This window comes from Corvus kubaryi, unplaced genomic scaffold (assembly GCF_017639235.1).
Source record: "Corvus kubaryi isolate FWS band 111438036 unplaced genomic scaffold, C.kubaryi_AGA036_p1.0 133, whole genome shotgun sequence".
NCBI classification, from domain to species: domain Eukaryota; kingdom Metazoa; phylum Chordata; class Aves; order Passeriformes; family Corvidae; genus Corvus; species Corvus kubaryi.
The window spans coordinates 28,860,174-28,877,311 of record NW_024580667.1 but is presented as its reverse complement, the minus strand read 5'-3'; the positions used below and the strand labels follow the sequence as shown (position 1 = coordinate 28,877,311).

The window sequence follows — 17,138 nt, the reverse complement described above, 5'->3', positions numbered from 1 at the left end:
GCATTTAAGTATTTCAGCCTGGAGTCTATTGGCTTATTGAAGCATCCTCCAAACTATGGAACAACGCCTAGTGTTCATGCACAAGCCCATGCTGCAGGTAGACCCATATTTCTTGAAGATGACTTTCCATGTAAGTAAAATAAATCAGATTTAGAGGTCCTTTCACTGAGTCCCACAATGGAGACCAGAAAATAATGCTGTCATACAGAGTAAGAGTCAGACTTGGGTGTAAGCAAATAAAACGAAATACAGAAACTCTCTGGGGCAGACTCCAGAATTGTCCTGGAGAAGATGCTACCCAAAGATGGCTCTGAGCTCCTCATTCACAAAACTCAGTCATGTAATTCTCCAAGTTTTTCACCTGGAATAGCCAAGGGACTTTATAAAGTTTTGCCTTCCAATAAGCACTGCAATTTTTCACGGATTTTGCTCCCTGAAGGGCCAAAGAGATCCCCCAAGGGGATGATGAACAAGGAGGTGTGTGGCTGCTCAGAGACACACAGGAAGCCTACATGAAAACAAAGATCCACCTCCTCACCTTGGCTCAGGCTAGCACTGAATAGATGGGCGTGCCTCCTCCCTTGCTCCTGTTTATCAGCATCCAGTACCTGGCTCAGTCCCATGGCTTCTCCATTGTCCTCAAGAATTTGTGAATTTCTCATTCCACAGCATCAAACAAAAAGCTGCAAAAAGGAATAGATGTATGAGATTTTTTCTTGGTAATGTTTAGGAATGGAAAGGTTGAAGAGAAGACACAAAAGAAGCCAAACTCCCTAGTCCCAGACCAGACCCTCACCTCAAAGTGAAGCATGAATTCTCCACTCTGTCCCCAAAAGATCATGGGACTGTTGCTCCATAGTGAGATAGCACCTAATTCTGCAACAACTCGATTCACTGTCCTCACTCAAGACATGTCCCTTTCTGGGAAACAGAGAGGATATATCACGTGTGCACACGTGATTGAGTGTGTGCATGTGTGCTTTCCAGTTAATTTTTCAGCTTCTGTGGTGTGATTTTTGGTCTTTCGAAAATGATAACCAGTATAAGAATGACATTTTGCAATCAAATGTTATATGCATTTTTTATTTAAACATTAAGATTTAATTACAAAAGCTTCTGGAACAATTAAAGGATGCCAAGGAAGAAAGAGCTGAAAACTCAGACTTGCGTTTTTTCATTCATTGTGAAAGCAAAACACATTGTCAGCAGCAAGGAGTTTTATAGAAAAGTTTCTGATGGACAGTACAAAGACCTTTCTGCCAATATTGTCTCTGAAACACCTTGCTGTAGTGAAGCACATCTTTTTTTTCTGATCACACTTCCTAGTGTTGGCTGATTGGTTTTTGCAGTGGGAAACAAGTAATAATTATTGCAGAATTACTGTAATTCTTTTCTGTTAATCTCTGCTAATATAACACAGTCTTCTTCTTGGAAAAATGTCCAAACATAATTTACTTTACTCTGATTAAAATGTCTACTGCTGTTCTTAGAAGTTTTATTTGCACAAGTATGTTCCTAATCTATGTTAATTTCATGCAATATAATTCTTAAGTTTTGGAATAAATACTGAAAATCATTAGAGAGAATTCCTTGGAATGCAAAATCCAAACAAACTTTGTATTTTCATTTAAGGGCAAGATTCCATCATCTTTATTTACACAAGTAGCATCCTGCTCCCTATGTTATTTTGCTGCAAGCTAGAGTCTCAAGCAGTGAAAATCATCATAGTGCCATTAGGATTTACTGCATTGTATTAAACTTCCAATGAAAATTGGGCTGAGCAGTTTTGTCTGTGGAATAATGCACTACCTGTAACTAGTAAAGGTTCTCAAACATAGCCCTACACTTAATAACTTGGCACATTTACAACTGGCGTTACTCAGTAACTTATCAGATGACAATAGTGGAGCTCTTCTGTAAAATATAGGTTAAGCCCATATTTGTATGACTGTACATCTGAAGTATAAAAACCACGATATGTAGTACACTTGAACAGTTAAAAAATATAACTTATTTTATTTGTAAACTATCAATGCAAGATACTCAGCAGCAAAGAAGCCATGTTCAATGTCTTCTGATCTTTTATAAAGATCCGTTGCTGTAAGTAATATAATCGTCTCCAAAACATCTGAGGTTACATGTAGAAACAATCAAGGCAATATTATTTGTACATATTATTAAACATGCAAAAAATTTCCTGAAGAATATTGCCCAAACGTAGAAAGTCATCTGGATCTCAAATTTTCCTTGGTAGCATCTGCTTTGTAAGTATGGCTCACATGTGGCTCCAGAGTACTTCAGTTTATTTTGGAGAATTGGCACCTTTAATAACAGGCTCCCTATTCAAATATGTGGCCCAGTAAACTAAGTTAAAAGTTCCAAACAGCACTGGAAAAATTATCCGGGACATTTTGTCAATCTTACTGATGCTGTTATAAGTCTTTTTGCTTTCAGCAGGCTTTTCTTCTGCAGGCTTCACTGGAGCAGATGTAGTGTTTGAGATGACAGATGGGGCTGAGTCCTTTGGCATGTTTGGTGCAGGAGTCATCTTCCCAGTGCTGTAGGTATTAGTTGGCTTATTTCCCAGCAAGTTGCGCTCTTTTTTCTGCAGTGTAAAGAAAAAAATGTTATACCACAAGAACAGAAAGTGGAAACACATTCTCAAGTTACTGACACAGAAAGCTGAGCACCATAATCAAGCATGCTAGTAAATGCCTGTTGGCTATTCTGACTTTGTCTATCAAACAGATGTTTCTGCCTTGATTTTGTAGCCCTTACTCAGGTGAGACCTTCCCTGATGGAGAAAGCTGAGATTCACTGGCTGGACCCACATCCCACCTGGCATGTGCATTAGCAGCTTTTGTCAGTGAGATGTGGTCTTGCATCTGCAGAGGTTGCTGCCCCACAGACAGCTGACAAGATGTGAACCTCATTTCCCCAGCTGCTGCAAAGAGTGTGGGGAAGGGCTCATTGCCCCTGCCAGCTTGCCCTCTTTATAAGGCGCTTTTGGGATGCCTGTGGGAATGAGCTCTCTAGGAGATGGTTTACTAAGAGTCAGTCCTATCCCAAAAGTTCATTTCAGCATGAAACTCACAGGTTTTTGTTTTCACAGAACCAGTCTTTGGTTCCTTTTTTCACTGTGGTGGGACCCCGACTCATGGAGCTCAGTGTGAGCTTTGTTATTTATTTAGGAGAGCACACAGGGAGGGCTCTGCAGAGATAAGTTTCATAGCGTATGTCCGCTATTATCAGAAGTCTAATCACTGAAATCCCATGCCCCATGTACTCAATGCCCAATGTGCTTCTGTAAACAGTCCTCTTCATATGGATGATAGAGACTGGTAGTTTATCTCCGTGAAGAGAAGGCACCATATTTCCTTGAAAATGTTTCTCTACAGGAAGGTAAAAGTATGTCACGAGGTAATTAAATACCTTTCTCACAAAGAAGCTGAAAATTGACCATTCAGTTATTTCAACTATGCTGAATACCTACTTTTTATTTTTGGTATTTAAAAAACATAAATTAAACACCTTGATTTTCGCAGCTTCCTGGGCTTTTTTGCCATCCCATGCCCAACTCCTCTTGGTGAAATAGTTGACTGTTGCAAATTCAATCAATGCAGAAAATACAAAGGCATAGCAAACAGCTATAAACCAGTCCATTGCAGTAGCATAGGCCACTTTTGGCAAAGAGTTACGGGCACTGATACTTAAGGTGGTCATGGTGAGGACTGTTGTTACTCCTGCAAAGAAAAAAAATAAGAGTCAGAGATCAGTTTGCTAACCCTTATGAGATCCCAAATGAGTTATGAGCAGGTCCCAATTCAGGAGGATACCTAAGAAGGCCGCATGAAATCAATCAGTGTTTGCATACCACAGTTTGACAGAGAAAGAAAAAATGAAAGCCTTCATCCTCAGATGTTTTATTCTATGGAGTTCTGGTTAGTTCTAGATGTAGTGTATTTAAATAAGTATTTTTAGGGTAACATAAGCCCAGGGTTTATAACTGTTAGAGTGAAGTGGGATTACATATTTTGTTTTCTTATACAGAGATTGCATGTATGAAATTGCTGACTGTTACTGGTTTCCTTGACTGTAGCTCCTCCTTTCCCGTATGACAGTAAATGACAAAACAGCCCCTGCTTTCATCTGTAGAAAGATTTCCCCAAGAGCAAAAAACTTAACTCTCAGTTACAGCTTTGTAAACCTAGTGTCAGCGAAGTCAGCAAAGTGATGCTACTACCTGTATTCTCCCCATACAGCTTGCTGAGCTGATTTTTGAACAAAGCTGCCAACTGACTTCAGGAGGCTTGTACAGAAGAGTGACTCCTTTAAAATAGCTGAACAAAGTTTTACTTAGTAAACTGTTCCCACTCCCCTTGTTTTTATCTAGTAAAAATTTTGTATTTCATCAACCTTCACTTAAGAAAGTGCTTATTTTCTGCAATCTTCTAGTGATAAATCAAGTAATTTAATGACACCCTAAAGGTTTTTTCCGTAACAGTTTCTTCAGTAAATATACATTTTCTAAATGCAAAGTCATATTAATTTGTTTTACGGTAGTAGAGATAACTGTCACTAATTAACCTCTACATGGTTTTCCCAGATAAACATCCTACAATGAAGATAAACAAAATGTATTGAAGTGATATCTGCTTCAAATGCTTAGCTAGGGTATATATTAAATATGATAATCCATATATCTTTTCTAAACCATCCAGTATCCATCCAAGTGGAAAAAACCCAACACAAATCACACCAATTTGATTCTTCTTTCTTCTGTCCCTAACTTTCACATAACTGATCGACCAATTTCTATCATAACTTTACAAAAACAGCCCAGACAGGGCTTTTAAATTTGTTTTGAGTTTAAACCGGAAGAGAATGAGAAAACATTTACAACATCTCAAGCAGAAATAAACAGTAGTGAACTGTGGTTTTGTAACAGCAAATCACTTTCACAAGCCACAAAGATCCTACCTGTGTTCTAGGAGAAAGTGGGATACTCACCAAAGACAGTTCTAGCAGGGACAGATTCTCTGTTTAGCCAAAATGATACTTGCGATAAGATCACAGTCATAATGCAAGGAAGGTACGTTTGGATGACAAAATAACCAATTTTTCTTTTCAGATGAAAATGGGCTGTCATAATAGTATATTCACCTAGAAGAAGAAGAATGTGCATGTGAGTAAAATAAGGAAGGCTTACTGATTTAGGGACTGAAAGAGGCCAGCTCCAACCCCCATTTGAGGATACCACTCAGCCATTCTTAATTGCATGAAAAATGTCTGGATTTTTTCACTGTGAAAAACCAAGACTTGAGACAGAGATGCTGCTAGATCCTCATAGTCTTCACATCCAGTCTCCAAAGCAGAAGACAATGACTATTATTTCTATTACACTGAAAAGCTGCAGTCCTCCTATGCACCTGGAATGTTGTGATGTTCACAGGCTTAAAAAATCTGGTGTGCTGGCACTGCCTCAACACTGTCTGGTTTTGACTCAGTCCTACAAACTCTCGTAGCATAGTAACAATTCAAACTCTCGTAGTGTAGTAACAATTAAGGCCCTCGACTCTTAGAAACCTGATTTAGCAGCAGGATTTAACCTCATTAGGGAAACTGTTATGGCCAAGCCATCAGTTTTCAAGAATGAAAATGTGTCCATACGCTCCTTCTGCTCCACACTTCAGGGATTGGCAGTCCCAGCATCTTCTGCAAGAACTGCCACTTTGCACATGGATCCTGGGATGTCGTCCTGATCTGAGTACCCAAACTCTTCAGATTGCTGCACCAGGAAAAAAAAAAATCCCTCTAGTGCATTCAGTGTTCCTAGAATTTGGAACACTTTAGCCCTTAGAAAGATTATCTGTTTCTGGACAGATATTGTGTCCTGTCTTGTTCACCTGTGCAATGAATATTGTACTGCCTGAATGTAGCACTCCCTAAAACCTGCCACAGCAGTGCTAAATTCCATTTTGTTTTCATATGTCAAATTCACAGCATTGCCTTAATATGCCTTTTATCAGCTTCTCTGAATTTCAATAAAAGCCTAAAAAAATGCACTCAAAAATCTACAGACCAGCTGTCACCTTCCCTAATGTTTCAGAAAAAATCAAACTTCAGCCAGTTCTTTCAGATTGTTCCTGGAAAACCATATAGTTGTTACTGAGGGCTATTCCTGGTGGTAACTGCTCCCTGGTTCTTTCAGAGTGTTTCTAGAAAATCAGGTAGTTGTTACTGAAGGCTATTCATGATGGTAACTGCTCCCAAATCCAAAATCTTGCTAGCTAAAAGCATGCTACTATTTGCCTAGGAAAAATAACAGTAAAAATAAAATGTAAGAATAAAAAACAATCCTCCCTTCAAGCCCTAACAGTTCTTCACTGATATCAAAGTAATTTAAAAGCATGCATCGTTCAGTTGGGTACTGATGAATCAGAGTAATGCCTGTTTTGAAATATATGTTGTCCTCCAAGAATAAAACAACTGTAGCTATAATCTCTGTTGCAAGACTTGACTGTTAGTCTCTTTCAAAAGGAAAATACCTAACAGACTGATTCTGCCTTAAGTGAACAGCCTGAGTTGAGCTGTGGCCAGCATTACTAAGCTATTAGATTTGGCAGATTACTTCTAAGCGACAATATGGCTAATTAGCAGGGAACAGGTTTACAGTGAATGGGGTTTTGCAGGTATAGCTGCACTGATATACTATGCTACAGGAGCTCTGCTATTCTGCATCAAGTTTACAGACCTTGCTCATGCTGAGGATATTAGACAGAACGTGAAATAACACGGAAATACTTTAACTGACATCCTGCCCAAATCTTTATGTCCTTCTCTGGAGTCTGATTTTCTGGTGAAACGGTTCCCTGAGTGATGTGGAATGATGTGAAACTGGGGAGAAAACCCCTGCAAAGCAAAGCCTAATTCCCTTCTATTTGGTGCAATTTTGAACCAGGCCGAATATGCAGTGGTCTCAGGAGGAACCCCCCTTGCTCTTTATTTAGGAGTATTTAGTTTGTGGATTACCCATAAAATATGACAGGAGCAGCAGGGTCTGCCTGCCTGTAATCTGTTTCTCAGTTGCTACTGCACTGGGATGTGTTCGAGTCACAGTTTCCCTGCTCTCTACAGAGTGACAATGTGCATTATTGATTTTGACAGTATGCTCTGAAAGCTGGCATAAAAAAAAGAATCTACATAGCTTCGGAAGAGCAACAGGACCCTCTTTTTTTTCATTTTTAAAATACAGAAAGTGAATGCCTACATTCTGATGGCCCTCCACAGCTGATTTTTAGCTTACCATTTTCTTTAACTTATCAAAGCTCTTATCTCCACTGAAATAATCACAGCACCATGATTTTGTACTTGCTCTTCTCCCAGACAATATATTCTTTGATTTACCATGCTGTCCTTTTCAAAGATGCCTATAATAGGAATACTTTCTCCAGGAGACTTGGGGCTTAAGAAAACCCCACAGCTTGGTTTTTAATGCCTTGCTGCTTAAAGTAAAGCTAAAAGCTGCCTGAGTTGGCCTGCTGTTTATAGAACAAGATACTGGCTCTGTTGGAACAGCAAAGCTCCCTTTTACTTCTGTAAGGCCTCTGTTTATCCTTAGACCATGAGCTTTCTTGAGCAAGAGCTAATTTTTGTTATAGGTTAATGTAGCACTTAAAAGAGAATCCTGTTCCTGATGGGGTCCACTCATCACTGCAGAAAACAAATTATTGTTAGTAAACAAAAACAAATCTAGTTTCTAATGAAAAGCCCTAGAGCAGAAATGGCTGCACTTCTTCATGGAGCTGTGCTACTGTGCTGCTGCTGCTCTTAAGGGGCTTTTTATGCTTTAAAAGCTGCTACAGTATTTTTTGGTATCTCGTTGATGGAGTTCTGGACATCATGCTTACAGATTTTCCAGGATCTTACACATATTATTCCATTGCCATTATGCTGAGATTCAATTGAGTACTTTAAAGAGGCTAGACCAGCCCCCAGGCTTGTTTGTTTACTGGATATATCTGGACTCAGTTCTATCAATGGCTGCTCTGGCAAGATCCTGACATTATGTCTGTGATGCCACCTCCCTAACTATGCTGACATCCAGAATATTCTGGCCCATAAAAAATGCATGTTCCCTTTCATAGTGATACTGGGGAAAGATTCATCTCAAGAAAAAATCAGAATTATTTGGTTCAAAATGAAGAGCTGAATGATTCTTTTATTATTTAGGCTTTGGATATTACAGAGCTCAGGCTCCAGCTGGCAGTATATAAAAGAGTGGGTTTATGTTTTGTTTTGTGCCACTGCAGATCCTAAGTTAGCTATGAGAGATTCTGGGTATGGGGAACAGAACTGGGCAACCATTTGTGGAAAGCAGCAAGATCCACTTGGACTCAAATCTCATATCTGATTGTTTTCAATACTTTTACCACCAGGACATAACAGATGTTGGTTCTGTTGGAAGCAGTATGAGTAGTCAAATGTCTTTCTTTCAGGTGAATAACACTAGGGGATGTTAGCGCAAATAAACCCAAAAACCCCAAAAAAACGAACAGCCAAAAAAACAAACAGGTGGCACATGACAGAGCTGTTTTCTGTGGCATGGCTAAAATGTTCCAAATTTCAAGATTGGCTACAGAATTAGGAATGCCAGGGTATTTTTTTCTGAGAAACCAGCCAAACAGCAGCTTGCCTACAAAATCAAGAGTCCCAAGGAACTGGTACAGGTCTGGCACTTCCATTTAAAAAAAAACGAACTGCTAGAAAGAAGAGCATAAATCACCTATGACATACACAAACATTTCATCTATGCAGCTGCAAGGGCTGCATAGTTTGACTTGTGTGTCATACAAGGCACAAAAGATCCAAGCACTTGGATTATGCAATAGCTATTTGGTTTTTCTTTTTCACGTTCAACAATTCAATAGAAGGACGAAATGCCTTCGATGGCCATTCGTAAGTAATGCTGATTACTGGCCTCCTACGAGCTTGATGAAGTCCAGAAAATCCATCGTTGACTGATGCTTTCCCTGTGCAAAATCGGATTTTTGTATTTTGCTAATCCCTGGTTACAATCTGTGTCCTGCTCTTTGTGATCCACCCTGCAATCAGAATCCAGCCAGCCCAGATGTAACCCAGGACATTAATATAAAATCTTGACGTTGGAAGCACAGCATTTATTAGCATAAATCTTAAATACGTGAGGGAGGTGTTTACTGTGCAGAAACTTTGGGATTTGTCTGAAGTGTTTCCTTTGGGCTGAGAAGCACAAGGAGCTTTCACAGGCAAAGCGGCAAACTGGAAGTGGCCTGGAGCTGACACACTGGAGCACTCGCTGCCTGGGCTGGATGGTTTTCTTGCTCTGAGGAGCAGGACGAAGTTGTAGGAGATGCTCCAGTACATCCTTTGGATCTTTTTCTTGGCAACAATGAAGGCGAGAGGGGAGCTGCCATTCATTGCAGAAAACAACGCGGCTATGATGGTGAACTGGTAAGGAAAAAAGTGCCTTTACTCTTAAATGAGAGACAGTGTACTCGTTCTTTTTCTGCAAAAGTGACCACTCTGTCTATATGTTTCTCTTGACTTTACAAACCTTTGCTTTAGCATCAGCTTTATGTCTCTGAAATGGGCAAGGGAGGTGAATGTCTATAGGATGGAGATGGCAGTCAAATTTAGTGGCTGCCCAAGGCAAGCCTTTGCGTCCTTTCTGGAGCACAAAAGGCAAGCTCAGATGTTCCCTCTTTATTTTCCAGTTGGAGCACAAAGCTTTATGCATCTTCATGTTTCAGTTCAACTAACTTTGTCTGCAAGTGTACATGTACCTGTTTTCATGTCTCCTAAATTTCCTAAAGATAGTAAGAGGTCCTTCATTTAATCTATACTTTGTCCTCTGCAACTCTGCCCATCATTTTTCACCGGGGACACAGTATATCACCAGCAGACCCTGCTGGGATATACTGCAGGAATTGCTCCCAGGCATGTTGCTGCAGGCTGCCCCTTTCCCCAACCCAAGCCCCTGGCACCCACCAGCAGTGGAAATCCCCCTTTTCCTCATGGCAGGCTGCTTCATTTCCACCTCTCCCCCCGCCCTTCGCTGGATGCCAGTAATGCTCTCCAGCCGAGTGCATTGTGTAACCTGGTTAAGCCCCCGTCCTACTGAGTGCACGTGATCCCTTGTCCTGGCCCCGACCCCCCCGGGAGTCCCCCCCCCACCAATGCACACCCAGGGCTGCCCTTGCGTGGGAGCCTTAAGAAGCAGGGGGGCATGGCTCACGTGGATGCCCGGCCTGGGATTAAAGCTTCTTTGTCTCCCTAATGCTGCCACATCTGGCGCCTCCGCTTGCAGCCCGAGAGGGAATGGGAATCCTCGGGGTTTGCACCTCCTCTCCGGCCACGTGGTCCCCCGGACACGCTGCAGAGCCATGCCACGCCATGCCACAGTCCCGTCCTCGCCCCCCCATCCCCTTCCCCCCGACGCGGTTTCATCAAGCAATCATTTTAAAGCGATGATTGAAACGGATCAAATGCGTGGGTGGTGTTCGCCTCCCAGGGTGGTTCCTCCCACGGGGAAATAAGCCAGCAATAGCGCTGGCAGCCTCAGCAAGGGCGATCGCCAAGAAACTGCGTGCAGCTTCTCTGGCACTCCTGTAAATAGCAGGAACTTGGATGTATCTTCAGCCACAGTCGTGCGATGTACCTCATAGCCAGCACATAACCCTCTCAGTGTTTAAATGCCTCTGCTAAGTGGCCCTGAACCTGCACAGGATCTCCCTAGCACTCCGCATCCCACAGATGCTTCCCTAGCCTTATTGCAAAATAACCAGAGCCTGTGAATCTCCCCTCCTGCTCCAGCTATCAGCAACCGTGGGATGGGAATATTCCCCCTACCTGTACTGGTGCTGATGTTTTCCGTTCCCACAGTTTGTCCCATCAGGTGGTACTGGTTAAGTCGTGAGCCATCTTCGGCCACTACCACAGATGTTGTGGTGCTATTAGTCCACACATAGATCACTTCAGAATTGGGATAAGCATCTGCCAACAAAGGGGAAAGAAGACAGTAAGGAGTAAAAACCACTGTGTAATATTTTAGTGGATCCTTAAATGATAATGACAGGGAGAGAGAAGAATGGAGGAGTGAGAGTGAATGGAGAAAAACAAATAAAGATTATATAATCATGATCCCGTATGCCCAGCTCAAAAAACATTAGGTTGAAGCCTTCTAATATAAGAGATGTGTGGGATGGTTTGTGAAAGGCTGGAACAGTGGAGGTATAAATATAATCCATCACAACCACTCAGTTTGGGAAAGAGCAACTCAGACCTATACTCACCTCACTAGTGGTTCCTAAACCCCATCAAGCTGCAAAAGGTATTTTGCTGAAGTTCCCCCTCAAAAGGACTCAGACACCTTGAATGCCAGGACAACAGGGACCTTCTGTGTCTTGTCCTGTCTCCAGGATAAAATTCTAAGTGATGCCATGTGCAAGTGCAGAGTCTGGTGTGTATGCACTAACTGGAATATGTATGTGTGGATGAGGGCACAGGCCTTGCATGTGGATAAAGGAAGCTGGAATGTGTCTGCCTGTGCCTGTGATGCGGAAGAGCAGACACAGGATGCAGGGGTGAGAACGCCTGAAGGAGAGCAGGAATGGGGCAAGGAGCTGCAAGGAGAGGGTAGGTGTTTGTGCATAGCAGAGCAAATGGGTGGTGCTGTGGAAACACCTGCACAACCGCAGATATGTATGTGATTTCTCTCATGTTCATTTAGAAGTCCTAGGAATTAAATGTAGTCGCAGTACTGCCAACTCATTCCTTCCTCTATAATGCTGCTGTAACTTTAATGCCCTAACACCCAGAGTGGTGATAGTGTTATAACAGAACCTCAGTTTTCTTTTACAGACAGTCAATGCTGGGTTTAGTTTTTAAGCCGCCTCTGCAGATGGTCTCAAAAACCCCAGGAGTCGACTCGATATTTAATTATATTTTATTTAAGTAGCTCTCACACTTTTTAGAACTCCTCTATCATTGAAAGCAAAGGTCACATTCCTGCAACCATGTTACAGTAGGCTAGAGTACATTGTACTAAAATCTCTGGAAAGCAGGCAAGGCCTGCTCTCCAAATGGAAGGTGAAAAGCAGGTAGGCTTCAAAGTGGTGTGAAGTCAAATATTAATATCTCACCTTCTGCACTTTTTAACTTGGAAGGTGGGAGTGCAGAATGTTTCTTTCTGGAAAAAACCTGACATCCTAGTTCAGGAGACAACATATGGTGGCTTTCCAGATCAGGACTTGAAAATCAAGGACAGCAGGCTAGGCTGAAGGATATGTACTCGCTCCATCGGATTGCATGTTTTGTTTGCTACAGCAAGTGAGTGGTCTTGGAAAGGTACAGCTCCATGGAGGACTTATAAAAAATTCACAGGCATTGGGTCACAGGCAGTGGGTCAACATGAGCTTCTGAGGCACTGAAAGGGCAAGAAATATCCTAAGGTGATCCCTGGATCTATACAACCAGGAATGTCAAGCAGAAAATGGGAAACGATCCCAGTTCAGGCTAAGAGCACACATGTGTAGCACGATGAACTTCACTTGAATGCTAGACCAGGTAGCAGGGAAGAAAGCAGCACCTTCTTTGCACTGTTATTAAAGTTACTGTGTCATATATGGGAGGCAGGACACTGGGCTAGGTACACCTTTGCTCTGACTGTGTATGGCTATTCATCCACATCTGAGAAAACACACAGAAATAATGAGGACAGAGAGGGGGAGAGTTCAAAAGAAGGTTACAAGCATCTCCAGGGACTGGAAAATAAGTTGTGATTTGACACTTTACCAGCTCAGCTTATTCAGCTCACTGACAAAAAGCTGAGACGTAGCTCAAGCTCTGAGTATAGATACTTGCATACAGGAATCTGAAACCAGGGTGAATCTCTTGGACTAATCACAAAAGTTGCCTTAAAGATGGTTCCAGGCAGGTTCAGACAGAGAACAGGGCAGAACTTTCTAACTGGGTAATTATACAATGGATAACTTCTGAGAAAAAAAAAAAAATGAACTACTGTCACTAGGAGGATAATGGTAATTTGAAATCTTTTTTTTGTCATGTATCTGACAGTTGCTGCTGTATCCAGGGCTGTAGCTGGTCCTGGGTTTGGAAGCTGAGGACCTACAAATTTTTCATCCTTTGTTAGCCATGCAGGACTGCCCACATGCCTTTCTTATGCTTGTATTTGTAGCTCTGCAGTAAAATTACTGTAATTACATGTCATGATCTGCTTTGAAAGGCTAAGAAGGAATGTCTTCCCTATTTCAAAATATTTGCATCACAAAAAGTAATGGAACTTCACCTTCCCTTTCAAGCTGAGATACTTCGTTATCTCTGAGATGACTACAAGTTCACAACGTGCTGTAAATAATTTCAAAGCCAGATCTGGAGCAGACAAGTGGGAGAGGATGGGTCCATTTTAAAAAATTACACAGAAACCCCTCCTTTTTTAAATGCTTCTCTCGTACATATTGTTCATGTGCTGAGATCCCCAGGGAATGTGGGATTTGTTTAGGTAGATTTGGGATTGTCAGAGAATTTGACAAAAAAAAAAACCCCTCCAAATAACAGCATTGGATTTTTTTTTTTTCTGGGATGATCTAGCTGCATCCCAACTCAGAACTTTCCTGTCTCTGCAACGATCCCAAACACAAGGATAATTGGGTTTGTCCTTGTTTCGTGATGATGACACACATTAATTCATCCTGACTAGATGCTTCCCAATGAGAGTACTGTAACCAAATTCACTCAAATTGCAATCACACAGGAACTTAGGCCTGTAAGGCTTAACAAGCGTTCAGACGCTTTGGTTCTCTGCTCTGCCTGGCCTGAGGGGAGGGGTGTCCAAAAATAATTCAGCATCTCCGCTGTGAATTGCAGCCTTAACTGGGTGCTAAAACGCATGCACTTGAACAGGGTTGGGGGCTCCTACACGGCAGAAGTCCGGCAGCTCTTCTCGTAAAATATCTGCAATTCAGACAGAGGCCACAAGGTGCCAAAACTCCAGATCTCACAGGTATGGCTAAGCAATACTTCACGAGGCTGTTTTCTTTTGAAACCATGTCAGGGAAGGGAGCTGCCCATCCCAGGTCAGCTGGTGAGAAGAGAGACCACTCAGGCAGGCAAGAAGAGCACAGCATGAGGCCAGTCCCTGCATGGGAGGAAGACTCTTGGCTGTAGGTCCCTTCTCACAGGATCTGTTGTGAGGCTACAAGACAGAGAGCTGTGTCACTGCTTGGCCAGGAATAGAGTATCCATGGGAGAAGGGATGCCCATCTAAAAAAAATTCTTGTGCAAGGGCAGGATGGTTATAGCCAGAGTGTTAAGACACAAGAGGATAACAGATGTGTTCCTGTGGAGCCCAACACAAACCATTGCAACCTGCAGTGATTTTACCTCCTCAGGAGAAGTCTGTCACCTTAGGAATAACATGAATTTACCCCAGTCTAGATATATTCTGTTGTGATGGATCACATATATGATATGATCCTCATCTCTCTTCCATGCAAATATAATAAAAGATGGTGTTTTAAGAAGCTCTATTATAAGATTTTTGACTTTGTGCCTCCTTTCCTTACTACATATCACGTTCTGACAGGAAAAAGCCACCCCATGCACTTTGGTGTGGGAGCTGACCATCTCTTTTCTGGTCATCTAGATAAACCTCCAGAGGGATAAGCCTGTGTACTTTTAACAGGTAGCTGTCTTCCTACTGCAAACCTTGTGCCATCTCTTCACAGAAGCCTGCAACTCCAGTTATCCCAAACTTGACAACCAGAAGCTCCAGCTCTGCGGCTGATGACCCCTGCAGTATAATTAGGCATAGTCATATTGAAAGCTGGAACTGTGGGTGTAGTCTAGAATGATGTTATTCTGCTATTGGGGTAGAAGTACTAATGGAGAGATGGTATTATTCACTGTCATACCAAATTTTGTAAAAACACTCATTCACTTAAGCAAAGCTTCCAGGAGATTGTCTACTAGCCATGCTTGCCGGAGCACTGAAGAACTTCAGGTCTTGTTGTCTAGAGATATGAGAAAGGTTTACCAATAAAAGGAAATATGGAAATATGTCATCTCCTTTACATGACACACAGGGTGGGGATGTCTCCCAAAGGGTGATAGAAAAAGGTAGCAGCAGATCTGGGATAGCAAACTGAGAAAATGATGCTGGTAGTTTTGCAAAAGCAAACTCAACTTCAAAGCCACTGCAAATCCAAGTGAGACTGCTTGGTGTTTATTCTACTTTAAGCAAGTGCATGTGTTCTGGATTTATGAATCCAAATAATTAATCTTGTGTTCTTTACAATCATTTTTTTATCTTGTCAAAGAAAGGAGGAAGCCTCATTAAAGCATCCTTTCTCTTCTAAGCTAACTTCTTTGAAAAATAAAACAAAAGATAGCAGTTGAGATGAACAGCTAAAATTACAAAGTATAATGTTATTAAATGTGAGAAAATGACAACAGACATTTATTTCTCCTGGACAGTTGATAAATGGCTACAGGCTTATCACCTATCAGAATGATGAAAGAAATATCATCTTCTCTTATATATTTATTGATGAGCAGATCTATTTTTCTACATTCTAGCATCCAACATACACCACACAATATACAAACAGTGAAGATGTGCCTTGCTCTTCTCCCACACTTGTCCTGCTCCTGTATGTCTGGCAAGGAAAGCCTGAAATGGCATTTATTATGCCAGTGAACTGTGGGCAGGGGAGAGACCACAACCAGAGAGGAATTACATTAAGAAAAAGTCTAGCAAAGCACAGCAGTTAGTGAGTAAGACCTGGAGGATCCCAGACATTTGCCTTGGCATTGAGGACAGCCCTGTTTTCATTTGCAAATGAAACTGTGTGAGCAGTGCAGAATCCTCCCTTCCATTCCAAAAAGCAACTCGCAAACAGGGAGTTTTCTCCTGCCACTGCCCCCACCACAGGGCAGTGGTGGCAGCTGTGGCTACTGAGAGATACTCTCCTTTTTCACTTTTCTTTCTCCTCCATATCTGAAAGAAACTCCAGGGAACAAAAAAAGTGGTGGTGGGGAAGAGTGTTTCTTGTCACCTTAAGTCAAATAAATCTAAATGTGGATGGATGAACCCAAACTTCGAGTCTATGGGACCCAGATGTATTTCTAGGACTGGTTTTTTTAAGCCGTAACCCCTGAAAAATATCACCACTGATATCTGCCAATAAGTTTTCATTCCTGCACTACAGGGCATAAAATAATTGAGAAACAAAGAATCCCTCTCCAAAACACCCCCTAAACCCTTTGAGAGACCTCACGGGAAGCATAAAGCAGTGCCTGTGTAGTTATGTTAAGACAGCCTGTGCAGCGTGTACGGGTGCCCATCCAGCACGCTTGAGGTACGTTCCACAATTAAACAGACCATCTATCCACAAGCCATGGCTGGAACTTTCCTTTCAGAACTATGCTAGTTGGCTGCTGAATTAACTTAAAGAGATACTGTAGAAAGATGACTTCTGGTTTGTTTTCTATTTTATCCGTTCCAATTGTGCAGTTACATTCTAAGCCTTTATTATTGTGACTTTTAGTACATGCCACAAGGATTGTCAGACTGCCTAATCTTGGGAGTATTCCTAATCCCTGTCAAAGCCTGTTGATTGGGGAAGATGCGCATAGATTGTCAGCTTTTTTAGAAATTATAATTACGGTTTGAATACACATACAAATATCTATCTTATCTAACCATTAATGTATTTGACTCACTTAGAGGCTGTTATATAACTCACTAGTGATCCAGATTTACAGCCTCTCAGACTCCTGCAGGCTGCAAAACAGCCCTGCTACTAAGCCATCATGTACCAGCTTGAATTCTAAGAGTCAGGCTGGATTTCTTGTGGTTTGTGCACGAATACTTTGTAGCCCATTACAAAGCATCTGTCAACAGTTGTGCCTATGTGACTCAGGCCAGATTTGAGCTCCATAATTGGAATTTCCCATTAAAATGACTTTGTAAGAATGACTTGATGTACAAATGAGATTATTCTATAGGAAGAGCAAATTAAAAAAAAAGAAATCTACTAAAAATGCACTTTTAAATATAAAAATAACAAGACATGGTA

At 41.7% G+C, this 17,138-nt stretch overlaps 2 protein-coding genes across 2 annotated transcripts in view; one reads left to right on the top strand and one right to left on the bottom strand.

The window, feature by feature from the left end:
* Positions 1–1,067: 1,067 nt before the first annotated feature.
* The window catches only part of GABRA5 (gamma-aminobutyric acid type A receptor subunit alpha5), a 55,815-nt gene continuing 39,744 nt past the window's right edge, over positions 1,068–17,138 (bottom strand). Inside the window, exons 7-10 of the mRNA XM_042041144.1 lie at positions 10,891–11,034; positions 5,011–5,163; positions 3,532–3,743; positions 1,068–2,605 (exon numbers count right to left, since the gene is read on the bottom strand). Coding sequence (XP_041897078.1) covers positions 2,303–2,605; positions 3,532–3,743; positions 5,011–5,163; positions 10,891–11,034 — 812 coding nt within the window. The 3' untranslated portion in view covers positions 1,068–2,302. The remainder of the gene's footprint in view (positions 2,606–3,531; positions 3,744–5,010; positions 5,164–10,890; positions 11,035–17,138) is intronic.
* Positions 8,926–17,138, top strand: part of GABRB3 (gamma-aminobutyric acid type A receptor subunit beta3) — a 200,441-nt gene continuing 192,228 nt past the window's right edge. Inside the window, exon 1 of the mRNA XM_042041124.1 lies at positions 8,926–9,492. Within this exon, the coding sequence (XP_041897058.1) occupies positions 9,392–9,492 (101 nt within the window). The 5' untranslated portion in view covers positions 8,926–9,391. The remainder of the gene's footprint in view (positions 9,493–17,138) is intronic.